A 17,941-nucleotide genomic window follows, 5' to 3' on the forward strand; every position below is an offset into this window, starting at 1 on the left:
GGGAGCAGGCTGGCCAGGCCACAGACGAGGTCCCCACCCCTCAACACAGACACCTCAGGAGACAAGGCCAGCGGCCAGCAATGAGGTCAGAAAGTTTCATTCGCACTTGCCCCTCGCCAACAGTGTCCACTCAGCTGGCCAAGTCCGAGGCACTGCTGGCAGGGCAGACCCCCCTCCTGGTCCCCGCCCCCCCCACCCTCCGTCCCCCTCCCACTCTGCTGGCCAGGCAGACCCCTCCCGCTCCCCGTCCCGCGCTGCTGGCCAGAGCCTGGCATGGACTGAGTGCAGCCCTGCCAGCCTCAGGCAGTCAGCAGCCCCCGCCCCCCCCGGAGGCCAGCGGCTGAGGCCCTGAGGTCAGGGCGTGGCCAGGGCCTGGTGGCTGGTGCCCGGCTGGTGGAGGGCCAGGCCGTGTGGCCGGGCTCACATCACGGCCTCCATGTGCAGGATGCGCAGGGCCTCGGAGATCTGGGCGCTCGTGTCCACCTGGCCGTACATGCCCACCAGGAAGGCGCGGTGCAGCAGCATGGCCGCGTGCTCTGCGGGGACAGGACGGAGGGTGGGCCAAGGGGCAGGCTGCCAGGCGCCCGGGGGCAGTGGGGCGGGGCGGCACCCACCTTGGCAGAGCAGGGTGTACTCCGGCAGGTTCCGGAGGGCCGTCTGCGCCACCTCGAAGTCCCGGCTGCCCAGGCAGTACATGAACGTGGGCAGGAAGTCGGCCGCGATGCTGAGAAGGCACGTGCTCAGTGGGCACTTCTTGGCCCCCAGGGGCCAGGCCCCGCCCCCCGCCTCCCCCGCGCTCACCTGGGGTTGTTCTGGATGGAGCGCAGGGCCAGGCTGAAGGCCAGGCTGCGGCACACCTCCTCCTCGGAGCTCATGAGCCGCTGGAGGTTGGTCTGCAGGGCAGGGCAGGTGTGAGCGGGCAGCCTGCTGTCCAGGCACAGCCTCAGCCCCGGGATCAGACCTCCTGACAGGAACCGCCCCCAGCCCCTCCATCCCGGCCGCTCTGGGACCCAGACCGTCGGCAAGCTCAGCCCCGAGCAGGGGTGGCCTGCCTTGGCCCCTGCTCCACGTGGGTGCTGGGGCCTGCGGGCTCCCCCACGCCAGCTCCAGGAGGGGGCGCGGGAGCAGCACATGGGGCAGCGGTCCGCACGGAGGCCGGTCACTGACCGAGAAGAAGCCCAGGATCTCGGGTCTCCGCCGGGACATCTCGTCTATGTCGCCCAGAACCTCCAGCAGATCTGTGGGGGCGGGCACGTGAGGGGGCGGGCGCACGGGGGGGGCGGGCGCAAGGGGGGCGGCCGTGTGAGGGGGCGGGCGCGAGGGGGGCGGGCACGTGAGGGGGGCGGCCGTGTGTGGGGGCGGGCGCACGAGGGGGGCGGGCGCAAGGGGGGCGGCCGTGTGTGGGGGCGGGCGCGTGTGGGAGCGGGCGCGTGAGGGGGGCGGGCGCGAGGGGGGCGGGCGCGAGGAGGGCGGGCGCGAGGGGGCTGCAGCAATTCCGCCCGCCCGCAGGGACAGCGGTCAGGAGCTCCCAGCTCGGCGGCTCCCTGGGCGCCGTGTACCCATCACGGAGCCCATGCCCCCGGAACCTTCCGTACTGTCCTGGGCGCTGGGTAAGGCCTGGGGAAGCACCCCCGTTCTGCTGGCTTCCCACGTCCACCGGCCAGCGGGAGCTTCGAGGTGCACACCTCCCCAAGCCTCTCTACCCTGAGAGGCTGCCCAGACCCTCCCCCTCCTGCCAGGCGGCAGCTCAGCCCAGGCACCGTCACTCCCAGGCTCCGCTCCTGCAGTCACTGCACCCCCAGGCCCCCTTTGCTGGTACCACCCACCCCTGCAGAGTCTCCCCGACCTGCTCTGCCTGGAGCCGGCTGCCCTCCCTCCAGTGCCCTCTGCACCCAAGAGGCAGCAGCCCAGCCCCTCCCGGCCCGGCCTCACCCTCGACGGTGTGGCCTCGGGAGAGCCTCTTCGTGTAGGGGGCCACCTCAGCTGCGGTCAGCGGGGTGAAGAGGGAGACGCTGACCAGGGGCAAGGAGCCCGCCGAGCCCTCGTCTGGAAGACAGGAAGCCGCGCCTGTGGCTGCGGACACATGGCCGCCCCGGAATGCTGTCCACGCAGGGCTGCCCGGGGCGGTCAGGGCCGCGCTGCAGAGCCCGTGGGCACAAGCGGGTTGTCCTTGCCCAGCAGCCCCCGGATCACAGGGCCGGGCACTCAGGAGGGCGCCTGTCCCTCCCTGTGCTCTCCTGGCATACAGCAGGCGCTCAATAGAGGCATCCAGTACTGGGCTCTGTGCAAATGTTTAATGGCGAGCCACACCCACATCCACACCCACTCACACTCCACCCCCACCCCACCCACCTCCCACCCCACAACACCCCCCACACACACACACTCACACTCACACACCCACGATGCGCGGCAGAGCGTCCTGCAGGCCAGCGCCCGGGCTCACTCAGAACCAGCGGCGGAGACGAGGGAGCACCGCTGGCCCTGCCGTGGTGCCCGTCACCGTCACTGCTAAGGCCCACAGATGGAGACCAGACTGAACGGTGGGACCTGCGGCTTCCATGGTGGGCCAGGAGCTACGAGGTCACCGGTCAGGGCTGCATGCTGCTGGGGGGCCCACTCACCCTCGCCCTCCTCGTCCAGGCCGTGGTCGGCACGGCCATCCCTGCTGGGCAGGCTCAGCCCCGCCAGGAGGGACTTGAGCGTCACCAGGTCGCTGCTGTCGAAGGACAGGTCGCTGGGGAGAGGGCACAGGCGTGAGGACAGGCTGCAGGGAGGGCGGCAGGGCTGGTCGCGGCCGCCAACGCCAGCGCACTCACTGGAGCGAATCCGCGTGCTTCTGCAGGAAGGCGGCGGCGGCCGGCGCGTTGCAGGCGACGTACTGGTGGGTGAACTGCACAAACTTGCTCAGGAAGGGCGCCAGGTGGCGGGAGGACTTCCTGTAGTTCTGCAAAGGCCGTGTGCAAGGGGCTCAGAGCCAGGCCCAGCTCTCCTCCCAGGCCCGCCAAGGCCCCGCCACCTCTGGCCGCCGGGCATTAGGTGGAGGGTCCCGAAGGGTCAAAGGGCCTGTCCTTCACGGCCTCTGTGCAAACAGGGAGCTGTGACCACAGGCCACAGGCTCAGCAGAGGCACAGCGGGGGAGACAGCATCCCTGTGTCCCTCTGGGTTTGGAAAAACAAGGGGTTTGCCCAGCCTTGGGAAATGTGGGGCCTTCCCAGGCGCGCTGGTCCCCAGCATCAGCCAAGGGGCTCTGCTTCCTGCAGGGGCCCAGGACCCCCACCCAAGGGCCTGGCCAGGGTGGGGGAGCAGCGGAGGAGCTGAGTGGGGCGTGGTGTCAGAGTGGGGAGGGGCAGCTGGCTAAGGAGGGTGCACCCACCAGCAGCAGGCGGATGAAGGAGCGCAGGCAGTCCCACAGCGCCCCCTGGTGCTCGCTCTGGAACACCTGTGGCTGCAGCAGCTCCAGCACACCCAGCACATGCAGGAAGAAGGTCAGGTGGTTCTGCTGCCGGAACTCCTGGAAGTTGAGGTGGGTGCGGCCGTGCAGGAGAGCAGCGATCATGGGCAGGTGCCTGAGGAAAGGAAGCATGCTGGGTGGTCCGCCCGCCATGTGGGCAGACCCCACCGGAGTCGCTGGAACGCCCAGCTGACCGAGGTCTGGCCCAGAGCCTGGTCCTGGGTCTGTGAGGAGGTGCGAGGCGCTAGCGCCCTGGTCTGGATGCCCTTGTCCCCCCGCGCGGCCCCGGCCAGGCCGTGCGCATGCCAGCGTCAGCGTCAGCCCGACCTGCTCTCAGGGCATCGGGAGTGGCCTACCTGAGCAGCAGGAGGGGGTGAGCCACCGCCAGCTTCCGGCAGGCCATGTTGGCGTCGGCCACGCGGCTCTCGGCCGCCCGCGAGTCACTGGTGTCCGCCAGGAGGGTGATGAAGCGGTGTGTGAGCACGTCCAGCTGGGGGGAGGGACAGGCTGGCTGCTGCCCGCACCCCGCACCGCCCGCCCCGGCCCGCTGCCCCTGAAGGAGCCGCATAGGACACCACGGGCGTGTGGTCCGGGCGGCCGAGGTCCCTGCTCCAGGACCAGCAGGCCGGCCGTGACCAGGGAAGCTCCTTCCCCGGCATCTCTGCAGGCCGACACGCCCCAGCCACGGTTTCCAGACACGCACACGAGTCAGCCCCTTTCCACAGAGACGCTCTCGCGGTTGCTGAAATGGCCTGGCGCTCGGGGGGGACTGACGTGTGTGTGGAGCGTTGGAATCGGGAGGACGGGGGTCAGAGAAAGCCACTCCCGGCGCCAGGACCGGTGCGGAGGCCCTCCCCCGCCTCCACGCCCTCCCCCCAGGAGAAGTGGAGGCAGGTGCCCCCACAGGGCCCACCAGAGGCGGACAAGCAGGTGGGCCTGGCCATGGCAGAAGCCACACAACCACGAAGAAACCTCCACCGTGCAGCTGTGGCACACGTGGGCCTCAGAGGGACCCCACGGAGTGACAGGAGCCGCCCAGAGGACACAAAAGTCTGTCCACAGAAACAGCAGCTCACGGCGGGGAGAACGGAGATGACGGGAGGGGCAGAGGGCACACGGCACGCTCCCTGGCTGTGCAGTCTCAGGGCACCCGTCAAACCTCACCCCCACCCCCCCGCCCGGGGGTGGAGGGCCCTCACTGAGGAGGACGGGGACGCGGGAGACAGGTCTCTGTTCCACACCCGCGGGCTTCCAGAGAAAAGCCACATCCGGGCGCCTCTGCGCGGCCGGGCACAGGCTGCCCGCTGCCCGCCCCGACCGGCTCACAGCGGATCCCGGCTCAGCTCTCCGCCCCGAGGAGGCGCGTCCCCGGGAACAGCCGGGTGCCCCTCGGGCCCTCACCTTGCAGATGCTGCTGGCGGTGGCGCCCACGCTGCACAGCAGGGCCTCGGGCGCGTGCGCGCGGAGCTCCGGCCGCTGCAGGTAGAGCTGCACCAGCAGGTCCCGGCAGCGCTGGCCTGGCGGGCTGGGGGACGGACAGGGGGAGGCAGGGGTGTGTGAGGGGGTGAGGGCCAGGGCACCTCCCGCTGCCGGAGCCGAGCCCGGCTCGCGCGGCGCGCCCGTCGGCGGGAATGCTCACCTGTCGCCCCACTGCTGGACGCAGCCGGTCAGGTGCGCTGTCACCCTCCGGATGTCGTCCTCCCCGCGGCAGCAGCTGAGCAGCAGGGGCAGCCGGGCCTGCAGGAGGTCGCCGTCCTGGCTCCTGCTCTCGGCCTCGGCCAGGATCAGCTCCACCAGGCCCAGCAGCTCGGGGGCCTGGACCCGCAGCGCCAGCTCCTCCCGCCGCTTCTGCAATGGCAAAAGTCAGCCAGCCCAGATGGACCAGTGGGCTCGCACACACGCCACTCCAGCCCGCAGGCGGTGCACCCGGGACCTGCCTGGGGGGTGCGCTGGTCCCGTCCCTGGCAGATCCGAGGCACGTGGATGCAAGCCCAGAGGAAGTCCAGGGAGGCCGAAGGGTCAAACCTGGGGAGCAAGGAGCCAGGGTGAGGCCCGCCATTCCTGTGCTCAGAATGGAAAGCAGGACGAGGGGACAGACGGAGGAGACAGCTCCCTGGGAGGACAGTTAGGCCACAAACACCTAGGGGCTCCTGAGGAAGGACCCGGATCAGCCCTTCCTACCTGACCTCTCTGCCCCACGCTGGCCCTGCCACCCCCAGGCTTGCCAGCTACAGAGGGTCATTTGGTGCCTGTGTGGCACAGTGTGGAGATAGCCGTGGGTATGACTGAGGAGCAGGGGCAGCTCTGGGCCTGGCTGTCTGCCCTGATGGTCCTGCAACAGGGACACTGGGCCGGCGCGCTCTGTACCCGGGAGGCAATGCCCACTGAGGGGCCCTGGCCTGGGGCCGTGGTGAGGGAGGAGGAGGGGAGGTGCTGGCCGGTGAGAGGGCTCACCTGTGTTCCCTGTTCTTGCCCAGCAGCACGCGGATGCACTGGTGCAGCGTGGACCAGTTGGACTGGTGCGTGAGGAGGGCCAGGAGGTAGGGCCGGAAGGAGGGCACCTGGGGGCCGGGCGGACCTTTGCCCTGGGGAGGAAGGAAGCCTGGTAGCCCCTGCCGGAGGAGCAGAGGGAGGGGCCGTTCCCAGGAGGCAGCAGTGGCCGCCCGCACACCCGCCCGGCAGCCAACTCTGCAGACGACACGTGGGCTGAGTGCCCGCCTCCTCAGAGACGGGAGCACACACGAGTGGAACATTGGAACCATCCACGCCCGCTCACTCTCGGCCTGGCAGCCTGGCGGTTGGCTCCAGGACAGCCCGGGCGCCGGAGCGGCTCACACTGACCAAAGGGGCACAGCCGCACCAGGAGGTCCCAGCCTGAGTGAGCAGTGCTCACAGCCCCTCCCAGGTCCGCTCTGCTTGCTAGCGCCCTCTGGGGGCAGGTGGGCACAGAAGCCGCTCTCAGAGGGCCCGTCCCCCCATCAGCGGTGCTTCACTCCCATCTGTCAGCATGGCACCGCCGAGTCCCCTCTGAGCATCTGGGCCCACAAGCACCGACTCCCCAGCTGAGTGCCCAGCAACCGGATCTGGCGGCTGGAGTGGCAGGCTGGGGGAACCTGGATGAGGACTGGGCCCCGGTGCCGGTCCTCGCCGCACGCCCACCTTGCTCCGGGAGAAGAGCAGCCGCTGCTGCAGGTCGGGGCAGCTGCCGATCACCTCGGGGTCCAGCGTCTCCAGCCAGTCCACCAGGAGGCCCGAGCAAGGCCCCAGCCGCACGGCCTCCAGGCTGCAGGGGGGAGGGGGGCTCAGCGACGCCCTCGGAGCTGCCCTCCGGGCCTGCCCTCCCGCACGCAGGCTCACCTGCTGCCCGCAGCGTCCTGCTGCCCCGCGGCCGGCGGCTCCTCCTCCTGCAGCAGCAGGGAGCTCACCACCGCCACGGGCCTGGGCGCCGGGAGGACGGAGGCGGCCGAGAAGAGTGCCGTCAGCAGCTCCTCCAGGTGCGGCGACCTCACCGCGATCAGGCCCCGCAGGACTGCGGAGGCAGAGGCCATCGTGTGTCACTCCAGCGGGGGTGGAGCCGGTGGCCCCCAGGCCACCTGACTCCAGAGACAGTCCCCGACCTGAGCCCAGAGCAGCGGGGTGCCAGCCCAGGCAGCCAGATGGGTGCGGCTTGGGACCTGCCTCAGGGTGAGTTGGGAGCCTCAGGGCTGGCTCACTGCCCTGGGCGGGCCCCCGGGGGCGGCGGGGAGGTCCTCACAGGCCCACGTACCTTTGCTGATAAGCTCAGGCTCCACGCCACACTTCTCCCCGGCCCTCAGGGTGGCAACGAGGGCCCGGACGGCGGAGCTGATCACCTCCGTGTCCCCACGGAAGGCCAGCGCCTCCGCCAGGTGCAGGAACCCGCTCCGCACTGCAGGACACGCCTGTGTGACCGCCTGGCCTGGCGTGGCCTCGACCCTCACCCGTCAGCCCGGGCTGGAGCGAGCCCCCAAACTGCCGGCCCCTCGGGCCCCACCTGCTCTTCCCTCCCTGGGAGCCTCCCCCAACACAACTCCTCCACGGCCTGGCCTCCCACAGGAGCCAGCCAGGCCCTCGGGGCGCAGGCCCGGGCACAGCTGTCTGTGCTGACAGGGCGTCGCTCCCCACGGACCAGCACAGGCTCCTCCCCACCCGCCTCACCGTCGCTGGTCCTGCGCTGGGCCGAGTACTGGGTGGCGAACAGCTTGAGCTGGGCCTGCAGGGGCCCGGCCTCCACGCCGGGGCTGTCCAGCCACTGCAGCATCTGCATGAGCACCTTGAGGAACAGCGCCGAGAAGCCGGAGTCCTGGGGCACGCAGCGCTGGGGACAAAGGGCACACGGCTGACCACCGCTGCGGAGAGGCGCCTGCTGTCGCAGCTCAGTGCTCAGGGGGTTAAACGAACGTGACAGGCAGACACACAGGGTAAACACACGTACGTAAACCCGAGCAGGCACGGCCACTGGCCAATCGGTGCGTCCAGGTGGGAGGCACCAGCGGAACCACCCGGGCTCCCGGCTGCACCCTCCCAGGAGGTGGCCCAGCCCGCCCGTGCGGCAGCCCACCTGGTACTGGCTGAGCAGGCGCAGCAGAGGGCAGGCCAGGAAGTGGTTCCGCTGCACGGACACGGCCAGGGCCCCGCCGTGCGGGGAGTTGAGCAGCGAGGCCATGGCCTGCAGCAGGCGCACCGCGACGCCTGTCCCCTCGGGGCCGCCCTGGCGGACTCGGGCCAGCTCCTGGCCCAGCGCCTGCTGCAGCGCCAGGGCCACAGGGCGGGCGCTGGAGAGCTGCCACCGGGAGCCCGGGCTCAGCGGGAAGACCTGGGCAGAGGGAAGGGCAGCGGTGGGAGACGTGGCCGTGGGGGCGCTGAGCCCTCACCCTGCGTCGTCCTGACCATGCTCCCCTTCTGGGCCAGAGGCCAGTCCCGCACGGCTCTCCGCCCAGGGGGCCGGGGCCTGCGTGGGCCCCAGCTCAGGAGAGGGACAGCGAGCACCTGCCACCTCGAACCTCCGTCCGCAGGCCGGCCTCCGCGGCGGGCGCAGGGAGCGTGCGAATGGAGGTGGCACTGCAGCTGGTAAGCGTGTCTGCGTGTGGAGGGACACACAGACACAGGACCACCGCCACGGGCTCATGTGCACGTGTAGGAAGAGGCAAAGCACGGGCGCAGGAGCCGAGCGGGGGCGGGCGCAGAGGGGGCAGGGTCTCCGTTCAGCCACAGGCAGCGGCACTGAATGTACTAGAAGCCACCAATGCGCCCTGCGGACACAGCGTGCCGCACTCAATTCCCTTCTCAATAACAACGCAGGGGCACACGCACGGCCACGCCTGGGGGGCCGCGCCTGGGGGGGTGCGTCTGGACACGGGGCAGGAGCCCGCTGGAGCCAGGCCGGAGGCCGGGCCACTGCCGCAGCGCGGCGGTGGGAGCCATGGCAGCTCTGGGCCCTGTTCTCAACACCAAGCGCGTCTCAGAAGCACCCAGAGGCGGCCGTGCTGAGCCTGCTGCTCGGGGAGGACACAGAGGCACGGTCAGCAGAGCCTCAGGCCAGCCTCCGGGGCGGGAGCGGGACAGCGGGGCCGGCCGAGAGGCCCGGCAGGGGGACCGCACCTGCAGGAACATGCTGGCCAGGTCGTCCTCGGGGCCGAGAACCCGCACCTGGGTCGTGGCCCGGATCCTGCCCTGGCCCGGGGGCGGCTCCGGGCTGCTTTTGGGTTTGGGCGCCTCTGTGCTGTCTGCAGGAAGAGGGAGTGCCGGCTGTAAGTCCCGGCCAGTCTCCCCCGGGACCATGCCCACAGGGCCCGTCTCGCCAGGGCCCCCACCCGAGAAGAGTGGGGTGAGGCTAGGCAAGGCCGGGGCAGGAGCCCCCCCCCCCCCCCCACCCCCGGGTCTAGGCTGGGGTACCTCGCCGCGGGGGCAGGGAGGCGGTGAGCAGGGAGTGGAAAGTCTGGCCTCCGGACGCTCCTCGCTCGTGCTGCACCTCCACCAGGTGCGCCATGTAATCTGTGAAGCAGCAGCGGAGTGAACACCACGGACAGAGCAGCAGCAGGAGTGCTGGGGACCCGCCCGAGGGCATGCTGATGCCCGCTGCCTCGATGGACAGCGACGGCACGGCCTCTCCTGACAACCCCAGCCTCTACTCGTGCTTGGAGCTGCAGCCCCCTCTCCTGGGCCCCAGGTGCCGCCAGGCCCCAGGGCTGACCGGCCCTTACTCTTGTCCATGATGTTCTGCTCCAGGGTCTGCGGGTCGTGGGCCACGGCCTGGTCCAGGTGCTGCAGGAGCTTGCTCATGCTGGACACGGGGATGCCGAAGGACTGCACGAACAGCAGCAGCTGCTGCGGCTCCAGGTCCTGCAGGGCTGGGGCCACACTCCCTCAGCCGGCGCCCGCAGGCAGTGCAGGTGCGGCCGGTCCCCCGCTCGCGCCAGGCTGTGCCGGCCCCGTGGCCGGTCCCCCGCTCGCGCCAGGCTGTGCCGGCCCCGTGGCCGGTCCCCAGCTCGCGCCAGGCTGTGCCGGCCCCGTGGCTTCCTGCCTCTCGGCTCTGAGCTCCCAGAACCACCGGTGGCTCCGGAGCCCCTAGGGCCCAGGCTCCTTAGAGGGCATCCTCCCGCCTGCCCAGGCGGCACCACTCCCCAAGTTGCCCCCGCGGCCCAGCCTACACTTCCAACGGGCATCTCCCAGCACAGGCGCCGCCCTGTCTTCCTCCCCCCGCCCAGCCCGGCCCGGCCGTACCCGCGTCCACCAGCCGCGGCACCTCGGAGCGGATCATGCGCAGCTTCAGCCAGTCGGGCAGCAGCAGTGCCTCCTCGGACGTGTCCACCAGGAAGGCTGTGGGCAGGGGCTTCTTCTCGGGGAACCAGATGTCCAGCAGGGCCTGGAACTCCTCGTCACCCGCTGCAGAGAGCGGCAGCGTGAGCGGCAGACACGCTCGGCCCGAGAGCCGGCCCGCTCTGAGGCCCGGGGGCCGAGCCTTCCTCGTCTCATCGGGCAAGTCTGGGCTCTGGGCGAACGCGGGGCCAACCAAGGGGACCTGTCCTTCGTGGAGCCGTGTTCCTGCTGGGCCGGGAGGGAGAGGGCGGAGCCCAGGAAGGTGCCCAGGCACTGCCCACGGGCATCCCACATCCACAGGCCGTGTGGCCGGCAGTGAGAAGTCACGGCCTGTCCCTCTGCTGTGCGCTCCCCCGAAGCCTCTGGACAGGCAGGGAGCACTCGGCATCGCGTCCACTCCAGGGACAACATGAGGGCTGGGCCCTCCCACTCTCTGCCTGCGGGACAGACCCAGAACCGCCCGGCCCCCCGAGGCTGCTCACCGCGGGGCGGCCCCAGCGTCAGCAAGATGACCATGGCGTGCACCACCAGGATGTGCATGGTGGCCGTCTCCCCGCTGCTCCAGCGAAGGAAGACCTGGTCCTGGGACTCGGACTGCGGGGAGAGGCGGGTGAGGGCGGGGGCCTCCGGGGACGGGGCGGGCGGGGCGGGCTCCGGGACGCCCGGCCTTACCCAGCTGTACACCTCCTCCCCCTCCTTGCTCTTGCGCATGCGCCGGACGTAGCGGGAGAAGATGGAGAGCAGCGCGGCCAGCACGGCGTCCGACTCGGCGCTGCAGGAGCGCTTGGCGAAGAGGTGGGACATGATGGTGGAGCGCTCCACGATGAGCCGGGCCACGTCCTGGGGAGCCAGCCGTCAGGGCCCTCGCCGCGGCCGCAGCCCGGGGCCCCAGCAGGGCGGGGCGGGCACAGGCCGCTCAGACACAGGGACACGAGTGCCAACAGCTGGGACGAAGGGCAGGGGCCCTGACAGGGCCGCCCGCCCAGCGGGAGAGGGTCTGCGGACGCCATCCTGCGCGCGGCAGGCGTGTGCGACCTTCAGGACCCAGAGGGGAGGCCGGACGCCGGCGAAGGCGCCAGCCCGCGGGGCCCCCCTCTCCATGAGGCCTCATCGGGCTTCGGAGCAGCCGGTCCCGGAGCCGCCGCCACTGGGAGAGCAGAGCAGCCCCCAGAAGCGAGGACAGACGCGGGCCCTCCGCGGGAGCGCGCAGAGCAGCCGCACGGCCCGGAGCACAGGGCAGCCAGGCCCGATTCCCCCGCCCCGACGGCCGCTCTGAGCCTCACCAGCGCCAGGTCGCTGTGCTGGCCCTGCTCCTCCACGGGCGTGTGCTGGGACAGGTAGACCAGGTAGGCGCTGACGGTCTGCGGGTCCGTCTCCATGTGGATGGCCTGCTGCAGCGCCAGGGCGGTGGAGGCGCTGACGCTGTGGAACAGGGGCAGCCGGGGCAGGTCGCGCAGCAGCCACTGGTAGCCCTGCAGCGTCTCCGCGTCCCCCGAGTCCTCCTCCGCCGGCGGCTCCTTCTCCTCCCCGTCCCGCTCACGCAGGCTGCCCTCCGACAGCACCAGGGACAGGCCCTGTGGGCAGACGGGGGTCAGCGGCCTCCAGGCCTCCGCAGGGCAGGCACCCCGACGGGGAGGGGTGACGAACAGGCTCCCGAGGCCCGGGCGCATGCAGCAGCCACGGGACGGACGCCGCATCCATCGGCTGCCCGTGGGGAGGGAGCGGCACAAGCACGTGTTCAGCAGCCCAAACACGCGTGCCAGGTGCCAGCTGCTCGGGAGGAACACGGGGACAGGGCAGAGGCGGGTCTGGCAGGTGCCACCAGCACAGCCCTCCTGCGAGGACCAGGCAGGAGATGGCGGGCACCGCCGCCAGCTGGGAGGGCCGCCTGCCAGGACAGCGGCGGCTGGGCTCACCTTCATGGCCAGCACCCGGGAGGCCACCTGCGAGGAGCCGAGGCGCCGCAGGAAGTAGTCCAGCACCTCGCACGTGGTCTGCTCGTCCGCCTTGGGGCCCAGCAGCAGGTCCTGCAGGCGGCCCAGGAGCTGCTGCTGCTTCTGTTGCCTCTGCAGGAACAGGGACCTCAGGGTGGGCCGGGGAGAGGGGGCAGGAGGGAGCGGGGCGGGGCGGAGCGAGGCCAGCACTCACCTGTCGCTTCTTGGCCTTCTGTTCCTTGCTCCCGCCCTCCTCCTCCTCCTCCCCCGAGGCGGCGTCGTCGGCCGCATCGTGCAGCAGGAACTCGCACAGGCACTGCACAGGCAGCACGTCCAGGGAGCCCTCGCTGGCCTGCACCAGGTCAGCCAGCCAGGGCATGGACTGCGACGAGGCCTGCAGGCCAGACGCGGCTCCTTCAGCTTCTGACCGTCCTCGTCCCCGCCCTCGTCCCCGCGCCCTCGCCCGTGCCCGCTGCCCCGCACGCAGTCCTGTGCAGCGGGGCCTGGCACGGGCCCCCCCAGGGCCCCGCCCCGCACTCGCCTGCCTCTGGATGATGTTGAGCAGGAAGTCTGGGTTTCGGCTCCGACACAGCAGGTGCCCAAGACGGAGGGACTGGTTGAGGCTTTTCACCTGGTCCAGGATGTGAGGGGGCGGCCTCCGCGGGGGCCCCCTGCAGATCAGAGCACACGAGGGCATGAGAAGTCGCTCACGCAGCCGCCGGGCAGAGAGGTGGGGCCGGGACGCCTGCTGCCCCCGAGGCTCTCCCCTCCCAGGCCAGGCCATCTCAGGGCGACCCCCACCCCCAGGCTCAGTCAGAGCCGCACGATGGGCTCGAGCAGCTCGTACTGGGGGTCGAGGCTGGTGAGCTGCGACAGGAGGAGGCTGCTGCTCTCGGTGATGGTCTGCTTGGTGGACGCGGCGGCCAGGTGACCCTCGAATGCCAGGATCTCCTGCTTCTCGCGCTGGGCGGTCTGCAGCTCCCGGCTCAGCATCTCGGTGCGCGTCTCCTCGTCCGTCAGGGTGCACGGCGGGTAGGAGTAGTTGCTGGCCCAGGAGGAGGTGCGGTCACCAGGCCACCGAGCGCTCAGGGCCCCTGCCTGGTGCCCAGCTTCTGCCGTCAGGCCCCCTTGGAGCCCGCCATCCAAGTCAGACATCCACACAGGGGCCTGTTCTCCGGAGCCTGGGCCTGGCTGCCCACTCCCCCTCTACACAACAGCCGAGGTGTGCAGAGCCGTGTCCCCAGCCTGGGCCACGCACAGAGCCGCACACGTGTGCACACAGCTCCGCTTTCTGGGCTCACCAAGGGGCGAGCAAGACGCTCAGGCTGAGCCGGGCCTGCTGTGCACAGAGGCGGGTCACATGTCAGCCCAGCAGCTTCCACACCTGCTCCTGACACACCATCCTGCCTCCGCCGGTCCCACCAGGCCCGGCTCCCGAGTCCTCTCCTGTCTGTCCTACCTCCCACCACCCTCCGCCTGCCCTGACCCTGCAGCCACAGCGCCAGCCCACCCTGCAGTGAGGGGCAGGGCTAAAGCTCTGGAGACTCAGATTCAGAAACGAGCCCACAAGGAGCAGGGACCCCGAGCAGCTCGCCGACCCCAGAGCTGCAGGAGCCCAGCCCAAGCGCCACCTCCCGGCCCCCCTCAGGGTCGCCAGCAGCAGGGGAGCCAGCGTACTTGGTCATCACCATCTCCATGAGCATCTTCAGCGTGGGGTACTCCTCCCAGGCGGCCAGACCTGCGGGCAAGGAGACAGCAGGTGGCAGCCAGACACAGCACCCCATCTTAGCTGCCACCAGCACTCGGCCCCTACCCCCCAGCTTGTCATCCAGGCCCCACCAGCTCCGCCCAGCCGACAAGCCAGCGCCCAGAGCCGCCCCTGCGGAGCCGGCGAGCGTGCCAGCCGAGGGCTCACCGATGTTTTCCGGGTTGAATGCGGCAACCACCAGCAGGAGGGGCCAGGCCTTCCAGTAGAGGGTGGAGATGGCGAGGTTGGGAGGCTGGTACCTGAAACACACGCGTGGACGCCAGCCTCAGCCACACGGTCAGCGAGGGACTTGGCCAGGCTGGCGGCTTCCCCATGCGTTGGTGACCGACCAGCTCAGCAGCTGCTTTCTGTCAGTGACCACAGCCAGGCCTGGCCAGTCTGCTCAGTGGATAGAGCGCCAGCCTGTGGACTAAATGGTCCCGGGTTTGATTCTGGTCAAGGGCACATGCCCGGGTTGCAGGCTTGATCCCCAAGAGGAGGCGTGCAAGAGGCAGCCAATCAATGATTCTCATCATTGACATCTCTCTCTCTCTCCCCCTCACCCTTTCTCTCTGAAATAAATAAAAATACATTATAAGTAAACAAATGAAGTATGCAGCCTAGACCTGTGCCTCCGTCTCTGGGGGGAGGGCCTAAAATTCAGGGGTGGCGACGGAGGCACAGCCTGTGGACGCACTAAAAACAGAGTCAGGAACTTCAGACGAGGGAGCTCAGGTGGGCTCTGGACCAAGGGCTGAGGAGCAGGGAGCTGTCCAAGGACCAAGCGAGCGAGTGAGAACACAGGGCGAGCCCGAGCCCGAGGGGAGAGCAAGGCCCCTGAGCCCAGGGGCGGCAGGAGAGCGGCTCGGACCAGCGGGCTGACTTCCCGCATTCGCCCCCGGGGGCGCGCGGGGGGGGGGCAGGCCTACCCCGGGGGCAGCTGGATGTTCTCGGGGTGGTGGTAGGTGCACAGGTTCAGGACGGCGTCGAGCAGCTGCACCCGCTCCACCTTCAGCACTTCCACGTCTGAAAAGCAAGGCCGAGCCCGTCAGCGGACACCACGGCCCAGGTCAGGCCGCAGAGCAAGGGGGACTGGTCCCCAGAAGCCGGAGGCAGGGAGGACTGATGGGCAGCAGCAGGAGCCACCATGGGGAAACTGAGGCAAACGTGCACTGGGTGCCCCTCAGCCGGTCGAGGGCAGGCAGGACTGTGGGGGCAGCAGCACAGCAGGCGGGGAGCGGACCTGAGCGCCCGCGGAGCTGGCCGGCGCCAACTGGGCCAGGACAGCCGAGGGCCTTACCGTCCGCCTGCACGGCCGCGGCGCGCTTCACCAGGTGGTCGGCCAGCTCCATGGCGTCCGCGGGGCCGAGTGGGAGCTCGCGGGACAGCCCGATGACCAGGATGCGCATCAGCGTGTCCTCCAAGATGGGCACCTCCGAGCAGAGGCGCAGGAAGAAGCTGTGGGGGGGCGGGGAGAGGCTGGGCGCGGGGGCGAGCGGGCGGCCAGGGGGAAGGACGGGTTTGGAAGGAGGCGGTAGTTCAGGAGCCACCGGGGGCCGCGCTGGGGTGAAGGGGCCTAGGAGGCGGCGGCAGGGCGGATGTACGGCTCCCGGAGCAGACCCACCACCCGCCCGCCGCCCACCGCACACGCTCACTTGCGGTCGCTCTCGGGCGGCCAGTTGTCCCACTTGTAGTAGGTCTCCGGCTGCTCGGTGAACAGCACCTTGTGGAGGCTGCGGGCGGACAGAGCTGTCAGGTGGTGCCCGGGACCACTCCACCCCGTCAGCTCCAAGGCAGGCACGTCTCCCAGGGCGTCCATTTCCCAAGGCCTGCGACGCCCCACACCCTTCCCAAGAACCTGCAGCAACCCCACAAGGCCCGCGCGGGCTGGCAGCTGACAGGGCGGTGGCAGACGGGACCCCACCTCCGCCCGTCCGGGTCTGCCCGGTCACAGCTCAGGGTGACCCGCCGCCCACCGGCCGCTGAGGCTCCTGCCAGCCGTGGCCAGCCCCGCCCCGCCCCTCCCCGGAGCTCCCGCAGCACGGCCTGCCGCACCAGTGCACGTAGTCCTTGGGGGCCATCTTGCTGATGGAGGGGACGACGGTGTGGAGCCACCAGACGGCGTCCCTCTGGATGGCGGCGATCTGGTTCTGGAAGGAGCGCAGCACCTCGAGGTCTGCAGGGGACAGGCAGGGTCACCGGGAGCCTGCCCGGCCGCTCGGGGCAGCCAGCGCCTCCCAGGTCCAGGTGAGGCGGGCACAGGGAGGGAGGCCTGGCCCCGGGGCACCCCGCGCCCTGTGTCTCCGACCGGGGCCCCGACAGCCCAGCCCGGCCCGATGCTCACTCTTCTTCTCCCCCTTGTCCCAGGCAACGCCGGCCTCCTTCACCTGCGCCGTGATGCCCAGCATCATGGACACGGCCAGCACGTCTGTGATGTGCACCACGAACCGCTCCTGCAAGCACAGCCAGCACAGCGGCTCGCCCGAGGCCTCACCCTGGCCTGCACACGGGACACCGGGCTGGACGCCGGGTCCCACGGACAGGAGGGCCAGGCGGGAGGCGTCCAGGGACCAGGAGCCCGCTGCAAGGAGATGCAGCCGACAGGGCGGACAAGCCCTGCCCCGGAGAAGCACGCACCACAGTGGGCCCCGAGGCCTGCCTTTCAGCATCACCGCCCTCCGCCCGTCGCTCCCTCTGAACCCATCGCCTGGCTTCCCTCAGTCCCCACGGCCACCTGGCCAGCCCTCCCTGGTCCTCACAGGACGCAGCCCCGCTGCCCCGGGACCGGCTGCTGCACCGGGGCACCCTGTGGCTGAGTGCTCACGGACGGCACGAGGGGCGCAGCGGGAGCACAGGGGAGCTGTGGGGAGGGGGGGGGAGCAGAGGGGCCGCGGAGGGGAGCACCCACCTTGAACTCCATGTCCAGGTACTGCGGCTCCTTGCGCTCCTGCATGAGGCCCAGGCAGAAGGCCTGGAAGTTGATCTCGTGCTTGGTCTGCTTGATGATCTCCCGCAGCAGGGCCCGCGAGGCCCGCAGGTAGTCGTCCTTGTTGGTCAGCAGGTCCTGGAACACCATCGCCAGGAACTGGGAGACAGAGGGAGCTCAGCAACGGCCCTTCCCGAAGCACAGCAGCGCGCTAATGCGCGGTTACGCCCGGCACAGACCCGCGCGCCCGTTCCCAGACCGCCAGGCGCCCGGGCTCCGAGGGCAGCGCTGCAGCGTACCGCCCTCTGGCAGCTGCCCCGCGGGAGCCGGCCCTCGCTGCGGGACAGATTGCTCAGCAGACACGGGCTGCAGGGCACCAAGCCCTAGGGACGAGCAGCTGGCTCAGCCCCACGCCCCAACTCCAAGCAGACCCTGGTCCACCACCTCTCCTCTCCTCATACACCGCTGCAGGCGGCAGAGGACGGTGTGATGCCTGGCACCGTGTCCACGTTGACATTTTAATACAACCAGGCGGTTTAAAAACCCGCACGTGTTAGGCACAGGCGTGTTGCTCAGGTCTCTTCAGGAGGGACACTGAGCAGACTCGGTGCTGGGCCAGGGCCAGGGTCCGGAGCTGCAGGGACCCCAGGGGCCCTCCGGAGCCGAGTGCATCGCAGACTGTGCTCCCGGTGCCTGGGCACAGCACCCCCCTCCGAGCGCTCTCCCACCCACTGGCGCCAAACACCTGGCTGGGCGGTGAGGCAGCCCTCTCCAGCCCAGCGTGGGCCCGGCGGAGAAGGCTGGCCTCACCAGCTGTCCTCATCAGGATGCAAAGCCGCCGCCTACCTTGGGGGCCAGCTCGGCGCTGTGCTGCAGCACCGTGTGCAGGATCTGCATGTTGTTCGGGTTCCGGGCGTTGGAGAGCTCGTTGAAAATCACGAACTTGATGGTGGTGCCCAGGTTGTCCTTGTGCGCGTTCAGCAGCTCCCTGGACACAAGCCGAGCAGATGGGCTGCCTCGGCCCCCTCCCGCCTCGGCACCCT

The 17,941-nt window shown here is 70.3% G+C and overlaps 1 protein-coding gene across 6 annotated transcripts in view; it reads right to left on the minus strand.

Annotated features, from left to right (window-relative positions):
- Positions 1-309: 309 nt before the first annotated feature.
- INTS1 (integrator complex subunit 1) overlaps positions 310-17,941 on the minus strand; it is a 23,126-nt gene continuing 5,494 nt past the window's right edge. For 2 of the 6 annotated variants that reach the window (XM_045576838.1, XM_045576837.1), the window contains exons 9-46: positions 17,745-17,886; positions 16,881-17,057; positions 16,317-16,425; positions 16,028-16,148; positions 15,628-15,705; positions 15,273-15,430; positions 14,902-14,998; positions 14,141-14,232; positions 13,903-13,963; positions 13,073-13,270; positions 12,767-12,896; positions 12,440-12,619; positions 12,208-12,357; positions 11,575-11,865; positions 10,964-11,131; positions 10,774-10,885; positions 10,196-10,357; positions 9,676-9,822; positions 9,368-9,466; positions 9,074-9,198; positions 8,034-8,288; positions 7,631-7,790; positions 7,221-7,361; positions 6,812-6,983; positions 6,614-6,737; positions 5,909-6,066; positions 5,392-5,479; positions 5,094-5,302; positions 4,856-4,979; positions 3,811-3,944; positions 3,377-3,569; positions 2,820-2,947; positions 2,625-2,737; positions 1,933-2,046; positions 1,168-1,238; positions 802-893; positions 615-724; positions 310-536 (exon numbers count right to left, since the gene is read on the minus strand). In XM_045576838.1, the coding sequence (XP_045432794.1) occupies positions 421-536; positions 615-724; positions 802-893; positions 1,168-1,238; positions 1,933-2,046; positions 2,625-2,737; positions 2,820-2,947; positions 3,377-3,569; positions 3,811-3,944; positions 4,856-4,979; positions 5,094-5,302; positions 5,392-5,479; positions 5,909-6,066; positions 6,614-6,737; positions 6,812-6,983; positions 7,221-7,361; positions 7,631-7,790; positions 8,034-8,288; positions 9,074-9,198; positions 9,368-9,466; positions 9,676-9,822; positions 10,196-10,357; positions 10,774-10,885; positions 10,964-11,131; positions 11,575-11,865; positions 12,208-12,357; positions 12,440-12,619; positions 12,767-12,896; positions 13,073-13,270; positions 13,903-13,963; positions 14,141-14,232; positions 14,902-14,998; positions 15,273-15,430; positions 15,628-15,705; positions 16,028-16,148; positions 16,317-16,425; positions 16,881-17,057; positions 17,745-17,886 (5,299 nt within the window). In that variant the 3' untranslated portion in view covers positions 310-420. The remainder of the gene's footprint in view (positions 537-614; positions 725-801; positions 894-1,167; positions 1,239-1,932; positions 2,047-2,624; positions 2,738-2,819; positions 2,948-3,376; positions 3,570-3,810; positions 3,945-4,855; positions 4,980-5,093; positions 5,303-5,391; positions 5,480-5,908; positions 6,067-6,613; positions 6,738-6,811; positions 6,984-7,220; positions 7,362-7,630; positions 7,791-8,033; positions 8,289-9,073; positions 9,199-9,367; positions 9,467-9,675; positions 9,823-10,195; positions 10,358-10,773; positions 10,886-10,963; positions 11,132-11,574; positions 11,866-12,207; positions 12,358-12,439; positions 12,620-12,766; positions 12,897-13,072; positions 13,271-13,902; positions 13,964-14,140; positions 14,233-14,901; positions 14,999-15,272; positions 15,431-15,627; positions 15,706-16,027; positions 16,149-16,316; positions 16,426-16,880; positions 17,058-17,744; positions 17,887-17,941) is intronic. The other 4 variants (XM_036423807.2, XM_036423805.2, XM_045576840.1 and 1 more) reach the window with 2 other exon arrangements.

The sequence above is a fragment of the Pipistrellus kuhlii genome, unplaced genomic scaffold (genome assembly GCF_014108245.1).
Source record: "Pipistrellus kuhlii isolate mPipKuh1 unplaced genomic scaffold, mPipKuh1.p scaffold_m20_p_8, whole genome shotgun sequence".
Taxonomy (NCBI): domain Eukaryota; kingdom Metazoa; phylum Chordata; class Mammalia; order Chiroptera; family Vespertilionidae; genus Pipistrellus; species Pipistrellus kuhlii.